Source organism: Telmatherina bonti, assembly GCF_933228915.1.
Source record: "Telmatherina bonti genome assembly, chromosome: 15".
NCBI classification, from domain to species: domain Eukaryota; kingdom Metazoa; phylum Chordata; class Actinopteri; order Atheriniformes; family Telmatherinidae; genus Telmatherina; species Telmatherina bonti.
In genome coordinates, this window is record NC_136613.1 from 27,555,224 (window position 1) to 27,565,223 (window position 10,000).

The 10,000-nt window shown below is 36.1% G+C and overlaps 1 protein-coding gene across 1 annotated transcript; it reads right to left on the reverse strand.

Annotated features, from left to right (window-relative positions):
- Window positions 1–1,181: 1,181 nt before the first annotated feature.
- On the reverse strand, window positions 1,182–4,292 carry fev (FEV transcription factor, ETS family member; the record flags this gene model as incomplete). Its single annotated transcript, XM_079253869.1, is given in 4 exon segments — window positions 1,182–1,723; window positions 3,317–3,388; window positions 4,098–4,163; window positions 4,166–4,292. Coding segments are annotated over 4 exon segments (807 nt in total).
- Between the last annotated feature and the right edge of the window lie 5,708 nt (window positions 4,293–10,000).

Genomic DNA, 10,000 nt, shown 5'->3' on the forward strand with positions numbered 1-10,000 from the left:
GTAAATATATTACCTTTTTCTTATTTTTTATTTTTCAAAGGCTGCATAAGCAATGTCAAAAACATCCCAAAATCAAGTGTAATGATAGTAAAGGCATTTTGAACCTGTGAAAGCAAAAGGATTTGTGCATAAATCGGGTTTTATTTTCTTTATTTCTTTTTCATTGGTACAGTTGTTTAAGCCACAGTATGGAGCTGTGTAAATCAATGCGGTCTTATTGTAATCACTTAAAGCAGCGTTAGCGTGACACTGTTTTGGCACTATAGGCCTTGTATTTACAAAGTTCTTCAGCCTATTTCACACAGAATGCAATTACAAGTCTTTGCACAGCATGAGGATCGGATGTGATTTTTCCATGAAAATGTTTCCTGTTTGAGGCGAGTCTCGTGATGTTAAAGTGTTGTTACGTTTTTGAGTCACGAGATGGCGCCAACAGCCCAATGAAAGCTAGAAAATATCTCCGCAATTTCATATAAATCCACTATCCTGAGGATGGAAACAAACTCAAATTTCATTAAAGGATGGACTGAATCAAAAATAAAACTGAAACAATAAAAATCTTATAGAATAAAAGCTTATTTTTCATTCTAAAATGCATAAAGCCTACTTAATTCTTTTCTTATGACTATCTTTTATTATATTAACTTATATTTCCCTTTAAATTTAATAACTCCTCCATGGGATGTTTAGATGTAGCTAATAACCTACCTTTTTCTTTCAAATTCCGCTATTATTTTTATTTCCTGTAGGTAATGATGTCTTGTTATTTTCATGTTTCGCCATGTCTTTTACGTGTCTTGCTTGTAGGCTGAAGCAGTCCCATATGTACATACACACACACATATGTGTATATATATATATATATATATATATATATATATATATATATATATATATATATATATATATATATATATATATATATATACTGTCACCAGATTATGTCTTTTCTGTCCGTTGTGTATACGTTTCACAACTTACTATAATAATGGACTACATGCTATTATTACCTTTTTAAAACTGCTCCAGTGGCAAAAATGTCGTTCAGAAAACATTTAAATTAAATTAAACCAATTCAAGTAGAAGTTTTAATTGAAACGGCATTTTTGTTACCTCTCTGTGCCATTAGTGCATCTGTCATGTCTACATGTTCCCAGTTTGCCTAAAATGATCAGTAAAAGTCAGTTGTAGTGGTTATTGATGTTGCTCAGACTGTTGATGTTATTCACGCAGCTGATGTGGGATGGAGAAACAGTGCCAAAGGGGCCCGGAGGCTGCAAATTGTGGCCGTGATACAGAGCCGCCGGAGGGGACCCAGGCCAATAGGAGAAACCCGAAGGCCCCACTCCGGGAGCCACGAGGTTCAGTTTAGAAATCCCGGAAAAGGGAATCGGAGAGAAGTTCCCCTGGAACCTGTAAATGGCCTGCTCGGTGGTGGACGGCTGACACACCTGAGCCAAGCCGTGGAAATCGAACTTGTAGGCGTATCTCTTGCCATGGACTTTCGTCATTATGTTTTTATCGTAATAGTAGCGTAAGGCCCTGCTCAGTTTGTCGTAGTTCATGTTGGGTTTGCTTTTGCGCTCGCCCCAGCGCCGGGCCACCTCGTCCGGGTCGATGAGCTTAAACTCTCCGTTGGTGCCCTCCCAGGCGATGCAGGACACGTTGGTGCTGTCGGAGAGGAGCTCCAGCAGGAACTGCCACAGCTGGATCTGTCCACTTCCTGGGAGGAGGGGGAAAACACAGAATAGGTCGAAAAGAACTGTGTGAAAGGAGAGGCAAGAAAAAAAGTGTAATTTGATTGATTTATTTAAGATTTAACATTTAGTAATAAGCACTTATATTTGACATGACTCACGGCGCTGTTCTGTGGCTTATTAAAATGACTGAAATGTTGACCCCACGTTAAAATGCAACTGTGGACATTTATATTTATTGTTTGTACAGTATATTTCAGTCATAACAGACACGTCTATATGTATACACGTAATTAATAGTATACAAGTCATAACGTGCAGTTTATGTTTTAATCCAGAAGAGCATTTTCCTCCATCCACCAGGTCAAATGCATATCCAAGGTTTAACTCTGTTATTAAATCCACATATTTCAAATATACATAGCTAAGTAATTTGCAATATGAGTCTAATATTAGTAAATATTTAGCTTTAACGAGACACGTCATAAATGTAAAATTTTATAAAGGGTGTTTTGTACTCCATACTCGTCTTTCTTTCTTTCTTTCTTGCTTTCTTTCTAGCTTTTTTTAAGTTAACAATTTAATAAAATTCATTAAAATAGAGAAATACATAAGATAATGGGAAAATACCACAAAATTAAAACGGAAAATAAAAGAAAAACAGAAAAACAACAACATCTCTGGTTATACAAGCTCTTGTTCAGACTTCTAAAGGCTTCAATTTGATTTTTTTTTCCCATTAGGAAATATATTCTTTAAAAAAAATCTATGTATTCTTTTTACAAATAATTCAATACAGCGTAAAAAGTGTAGATACTGCAATCTGCCGTAAGAATGTATGAAATACCACACGAAGCTCTCCCCTCTCCAGTTTAACTTCCCTGAAACTGCACCGGGAATAAGCTCAGTCTATATATGTTATGAATCAATACAAAAGGTAAATTTCCATCCCAGCATAGTGCTTGTTCATAGGATTTACAGCACCTATAATTGATGTTATCATCATCATAATCATCATCATCATCAGTGTCACACGAATATTTCCTGAATACCCACGTATTTCACTTCGTATATTCAACACTTGCTAGTAAAATATAAAATATAAAACATATTTGCAGCCCTCCTGAATCTGGGCAGACTGAAAGCATTTGCTTTAAATTCTCACCACAAGGAGACAAAATGAACAAGTTATCAGCGCACTTCAGGTGATTAATAAATCCTGCCTACATCACGTTTGGGTGTTGTAAAAGTCATTGTGAGGCGGCATAAATCTCAGCTAAAATAAGTCTGTCATAAAGCATATAAATGAAAGAAAAACAATATTGTCATTTGATAATGCCAGTGAGACGCCCTAACGCCTCCTCTATATGATAACTGTTGGAATCGGGATGCCAAATCATATTAAGTGATTTTATCAATTACTTTTTTATGGTTTCTAAGTCGTGATATGTGTGATAGGTTTAACTTAGTTCGTTTTAAATGTATTTATTAATTTATTTGTACATTTAAGTATTAAAAGCTTTTCAAATATTGTGATGAGAGACGTCTTTTTGTGGAAAAAAAAACAATATTAGCAGGTTAATAAATACTAGTGTGATATCCATGTGTTGCACTCTTACCTTTTTGCACTCCTGTATTTATTGGACCCCAAGATGCTCCTTTACTTTCTTTCAACAGATTTTCTGTTGGATCTGAAATTTAAAAAAAAAAAAAAACATAAATGTTTTCAACACCTAATATATTATATTTTCTATTCCAATAAAAGGGTTCCTGAAACAATAAAAAAAAAAGGCACCCAAGTTATCCGTTCTTAAAATATAACCCATTAATCTCGTGTTAAATAAAAGTGAGAACATTTCCAGAGGTTATATTATAAGGACACACTCAGTTGTGTCAATTGACAGATAAAAGATAAAATGAAAATATCAAATACAACGTAGGCTATTTCTTTTTCAATGTGAATTCAGTGGAAGAACATTATCCAGTAGATGAAAAAAAAAAAATCTGTTATATGAAAAAAAAAATGCCATAATTTGTTGTTGTTGTTGTTGTTGTTGTTCTTTTTAAACTTGGATGTGTTAAATCCTGAAATCACTAAAAAAAAAAAAAAAAAAAAAAAAAATCCCGATTGTGTCCTGGTGCTGCGAGAGTCCAATGCGTAAAGCGTGTCGTCTTCGCGGTCCCCTCTGCAAGAAGCCAGGAAACGCGTCCAGGAAAAAGGATTTCCGATTTCCGACAAAAGAGCAGACGGCCTTTCAGATTGAAAAAAGCTCTGCAGTGCTGTGCCCTGGAAACGAAGCATCCACCGTCTGCTGGACACCTACGCGTAGCAAAATCCCCCAGAAAAAAAAACTATCATAAGGTTGATTTTCTGAGTCCAAATGGGACAAAATGACGAACCTGAGAGATACATGTTGAACATGAGGTTTCCTCCGCAGTCCTGTCTCATTGTGTTCAGATGTTCAGAATGGGTTGGATTTCATTTCGTTGGTGGCACAGGAAAAGATTTTTATTAAACTTTATCTCATAACTGTGATCTGGAATAAATGCGGGTGGACAGATTGAAGTTTCCAGGCAACTGTCACAGGCCCCCATCTCTGAGACAATATTCAGACAGCAATTTCCCCTGGTGCATTGCTTTAATTAAAAGAGCAATTTACCTCTGTCAGCCCGCCTGGTGCCCACAATAAAAAAGAGGCCGATAGAAATTCGGCCCTTATCAATCCACCATCACAGTTTAATAAAGTTTCCGCGTTAAGATCTGAGTTTCTATGGTGAATTGAAGTGTTTGACATGGAAACCAGTTCAGATCCTCCTCACTTTTCCGCCTCTTTACCTCTCGGCAAACAACAAAGACCTATTTCATGCTGGAAAAAAGAATATTTACCTTGAAAAACACGCTTGGATGGGCGCGAGAAAACAAGAACATTTCATCCTTCCCAACCTGAGCTTTGTGGGTTTAAGGTTATATGGCATCAATCTGACGGTAATGAGGTCGTAACACTAAAACCATGGCTTCTGATTCTCGTTTGAAGCTATATGTCCCTTTTTTTTAATTATTTTTCAGGAGAGGACTGTGTGAGGAATGCTCTGCATTTCTGCGCAAAAGTCTGATTTTTTGGGCCAAACATGAAGGGTTTCTAGCTTTAATGATAAACACCTTAATGTAAATTACACACCTTTACTTGTCTTCCAAGTTTGCAGACAAAAGCAGGACATTTCAAACATTTTATTTAGAAAAATACAATAAAAAGATACATAACAATGGCTGATGCTCTGACACCTGTAAGACACATGAATTACACAAGTAATGCATGGCATCATAGAAAAATCTGTGGGTTTCCAAACGTAAAGACAGAATTAGTGCTTAGGGCCTGTGCTTTCGTTCTTTCTCTCCTCATTTTTCTTTGTCTTCTTCTGAAAACAATCTAGCCAATCCAAGGCCAACAGCATGCATAATTCATGAAGCAGCAGCTGACAAGACAACACCCTGACAGTGACATATTCACTTGTAGTTTATCTTCTGTCTTTCTTTCCTTTTTGTCTCTTTTCATCTTCCCACGTGTTTCATGGGGAAAGCGTAGAGCTGTCACCCAAATAAAAAAGGAGACCTTTTCACGTTATAATGTGATGTATTTTATTACCAAAACTTATGACATCATAAGGTGATGTTTTGTGGTGAAAAGCTGAAATGCAAACCGCAGTAGATCAGAGAAATGTCTAATTTATCCAACAGGATCAAGTTGGTTGAGACAAGGAGGGATTGAACCGCAGTGAAACTTGGAGACTGGGATCATGTTGACCAGACAGGAAGAGGTCTTCCTGTGGGCAATTTATTCTCCCAATTCCACCAGTGCACACTAAAAAAATCTAATTTGAGTTTTGGGAAGACAGCCAGATCATGTTAGCCAAAAGCAACACACATACCTGTGTACCCAACAGTAAATCAGAGTAAAACAATTAATCCTTGACAGAAAGAACTGAAATGTTTCTGCTTGACAAGAATAATCTCCATATTGTTCCAATATTTCTGGGCTGTAAAATCTGCATAAAGCAGCTACTTTGTTTTTGTCTTTTTTGTTTGTTTGTTTGTTTATTTTTTTACTTTACTCCAAAGTTTTATAACCTAAAGAAACAGAGCAGATATAACAATGACGCTGTTTACCTAAAGTCCAGAAATTAACTGTCCAGTTTTATTTGATTCAACGTGAATAATTAAAACAACTTTTTAAAAAAATAATTGGCAGAATTGTTGACTTACAGAAAACTATCCTTTCTGTGAGCATAGACTTAAAGTGTCTAAAAAAAAAAAGCCCAAATCAGATGGTAAAAGTACATATTAAATTAATTCTTATCACATCGTCAACTCTTTGTAATGTTGAACTGAAAGAGAGTTGTTCATTAATTATTAATCTTTTCAATAATGAGTCACCTGAGTCAAAATAGACATACACTTTCTGAAGTTTGTCAGCACTTTCTATGGCACAGTTTAGTTATGCAAAGCATGATGGGCAGGCTGCAACTTCTTGGTTTTCTCTTAATCAACAGTTCTAAAATTTCAAGATATTCACAGAATCAGTGAAAACAAAAACAAAGATTACTAGTAAGTACAAAGATTATCCACCAGAACAGTGCTTGTGTTTCTTCCATTGTTTTAAAGGTGTCCTTGTAGACGTGTCTCTGGCGTCCAAGACTTGCTTTAGCTGCCTGTGTCCAAGTACAAGTCGCAGGCAACTTAAAACAAGCCTTGAAAGCTAGACTATGGATGAAGTGGCAGCACAATAAGCAGGAAACGTCCAGTCGATTATTACCAGGAGGTCAGAAATCCATCCAAAAGATAAACAAAAGGAAAAACAACAGACAAATTTTTATGTAATTGAAGATTAGTCTGAGCTGTAAGTAAGAATTTATATAAAACTAGCTGTAAATGTCTGTTTTAATTCAATAAACTTAAATCATAAGGATAGTATTATTTTTAAAAAACAAGACATAATAGTTTAAACTTAGCCAAGAACTTATTTAACTAATCACACAAAGTAACTGATGAATATATAGATCAGTTCTGTTAATCTGACTGAGAAAAGCTGCCATTAGGTCTAACTTCTCCTGTATAGTCTTATAACTTACCATGTGTTCGAACTGTGTGCCCACAGCTTGTAACGTACTTCACCACTCAGGCGTTACTCCTCTTGGACCCACACTGCAGCTGCTTTAATCACCTTGTACAGGAATGCATATTTGGGAAAGGTGTGTGTGCACGGTTACATATTTATTGAAAGATCCTGTTGTGTGTGGGTGTGGGACAGGGAGCAGGTGTGGGCTCAGGGGTGTGCAACGTGGAATCCCATTTCCTGGACCAACAAGAGGTGTGTGCGTGGAAGTAAACACACTCCAGGATCTTAGCAAGTGTCTAGAGTAAACAGGACGGTGTCATGCTAGAGCTAACAAACAAAAACTAAGCTACTATGAACCATGTTTTTTTTTTCTCATTTCCTTTGTTGTTGTTTTTGTACCAGAAGTACTGGCAGCCTCTTTCAGAACTTGTGTTTTAAGCCACAGATTTAAAGGCATTAAGCCTTTATGTTTTTGTCATTACACCTACATTTCCTCCAGTCAACCTGATAAAGGATAGGAGGCTTTCACTTTAGTTAACTAACTACCGTGGAAGTGAATCTAAAACCATGAGCGTGAGTGTAAATACCCCGTTAATCATGTGAAACTATCTAAAATGTTTTAACAATTCAAATTATCATACTGTGTGAGTTGTTTAAATTCAGCCTTTAATGATGTTCTCTACATCACTCAAGCCTAAAGACAGCAGGAGGGAAATGTGACACATTGATGTTTTCATATTGGAACAGACCCATACCCCTTTAACAAAGCATACGAAAGAAAAAAACTAGCTAGCAGAGAGCAGGATGTAGTTATTATTATCTTAAAATCATTCATTCATTCATTATCCTAACCGTTCGCAGGGAGCTGGAGCCTATCCCAGCAGCTCGCCAGTCTTTCGCAGGGCTATCTTAAAATCAAAAGTTAAATATTCATATTTTGTGATATTACTTAGTTCATCTTCACGTGAGTTAATATTTTTGATGCATTTCAAAACCTGCAATCATATATATATATATATATATATATATATATATATATATACATATATACATATAAAGTAAATGTTGTTTGGGGCAGTATTTCGATAAGAGGATATACTTTTAAACCTCTACCTCTAGGATGCAATTCTCATGTCTAAATCCAAAAACTTGCTGTTTTTGGGTATTTTGTTTTTTCATTTTACTTCCCCTTGTTAAGAAAAGAAAATCAATTAAAAACGTTTTCAAAGGACAAAATTTAAAACATTAGCAACACCTTAATGCATGCTATTTTGCTGGATGGTGCCATGTTGTCGCTTAAACATGACAGTGTCTTAGCAATAACATCACTTGGTTTGATTTAGAAATCCAAATGACTTGATTTGGGTCATAAAACATGACAGCAAGGACTGAAATACATCCTTTCTTCTATGCCGCTGTCATTTTAAACTAGCACTCACCAACTTTAAAACTGCCTTTACCTGATTTGATAGCACAACATTCTTTGAGCTGTTATTGCCCTGCAGCTTCCCAAGGACACAACTGCTCTCAGTGCATCCCTGTACAGCTTTATGGCACCATGTCACATGCCAGCAAGTGGATGTCACTGGCTGTTTCGCTTGTGCATCATGGCTGATTTGTCAAATAAACCCAAGACAACATGATCAGCTGAAGAGAGACAAAGTAAAAAAGAAAGGGACAAAGCAAAACATAAAACAAAAGTCAACATCTGACAAGGTTTGCCCCACTGGTGAAAGCTCAGAGTGCAGGTATCAAATGATATGGATGCTTAATTTTCTATCATTAGGGGCTGCCTCACTGAAAAAATCTGCCAGAGTTCAATACTACAAAGTACTCATTTATTTCCATTTTGTACTGGTAGACTAACCAGATGCCAGTCTTATCAGGGTAAATCTAGTTGAAAGGTAGTAGGTTACTGGTCTCAATAACTTATTTATTTATTTATTTATTTATGCTACAGCAATTCAGCCTGACAGGTACTATGTAATAATGTTAGACTGGCAGTGTTTAAAAACAATAAAAGAAAAAAGTAAACTATAAACAAACATCATGATTATCTTTAGGTGTTACTTCAGTTAGAAAATCTGCCAAAGTTTATTTGTGGCTTTAAAACTAAAAATGATTTCAACTCTACATGCAGTTCTCCTCCCAACCACTAGAGTCTAGCTCAAATAGTCATTGATCATTGCTTGGATGAAAATTCACCCATGTGGTTGTTTTTGGGAGGATAATGGGTGACACTGTTGTCTCAGGTTTAGCACCACTTATGGCTTAGTTTTAACTGCCATTAAACTAAAAGAAAATGTCTTTGTCAGCTGTTCTGGCATGTACAAAAAAACTATTATGTCTGAGACTACTTTGATCTGGTTTGCTATGCTATGCAGCACTTTCACTGCATTAAAGCCAATCTATCAAGAGCAGAAAAAAAAGATATAAGCACATTTAAATAAACCAGTGTAATAAAGTAACAATCAGAGAGTTATCCATCTAAAATATGCAGCTTAAAATAGTCAGCTATCATTAATTACCTGAAGCTTTTCTTACAACTTCACTTTATTGTAAACTTGGGCACATGGAACAGTTAGAAAACAAATAATAGAAACAAAGGCAATCTCATGCTCTTGTTTATTGGAAATAAAAACACAGTCTGACAAGAACAATATTACACATCCTAAAGCCTAACAGAATCAAATCTTTCCATGTATGTTCACTAAAAGGCTGAATATGTATTCAATAAATACAAAGCAAAATCTATCTGCTAGTAGCCTAGTTCATAGAGCTAAAAGGGGCTCTGACTTTGCAATGCTTGCACATCTGACCTTGTCTCGTTGCCACAGATACATGTTGTTTGATAGCCCATTACGGCAAACTTTTACAGTTCCTCTGAGCTGTCTTTTTCTTTTATTCATTTAACCGGGGTGGAAAAAATAATTGTAGAAAAAAAATACCGACAAACAGTCTCTAGTTTTGAAGAAAAGCCTTTATTTCCTATTTCAAGAACATGCTTTAGCATGGTAGTAGAAGTAGGTACTTAGATATCCATACATGCAGAGCCACAGAGTGATAGAAAGAATTTGTCCATCTACTGTTCTGTGACAGCGGTCTGTCCAGGGTTCAAGTTGAAGAAGTGATTAAGGGCGAAAGTTTCTTTCTTTTTGTCAGGTCGGGTCAGGCAGGCAGAGTGAAGGC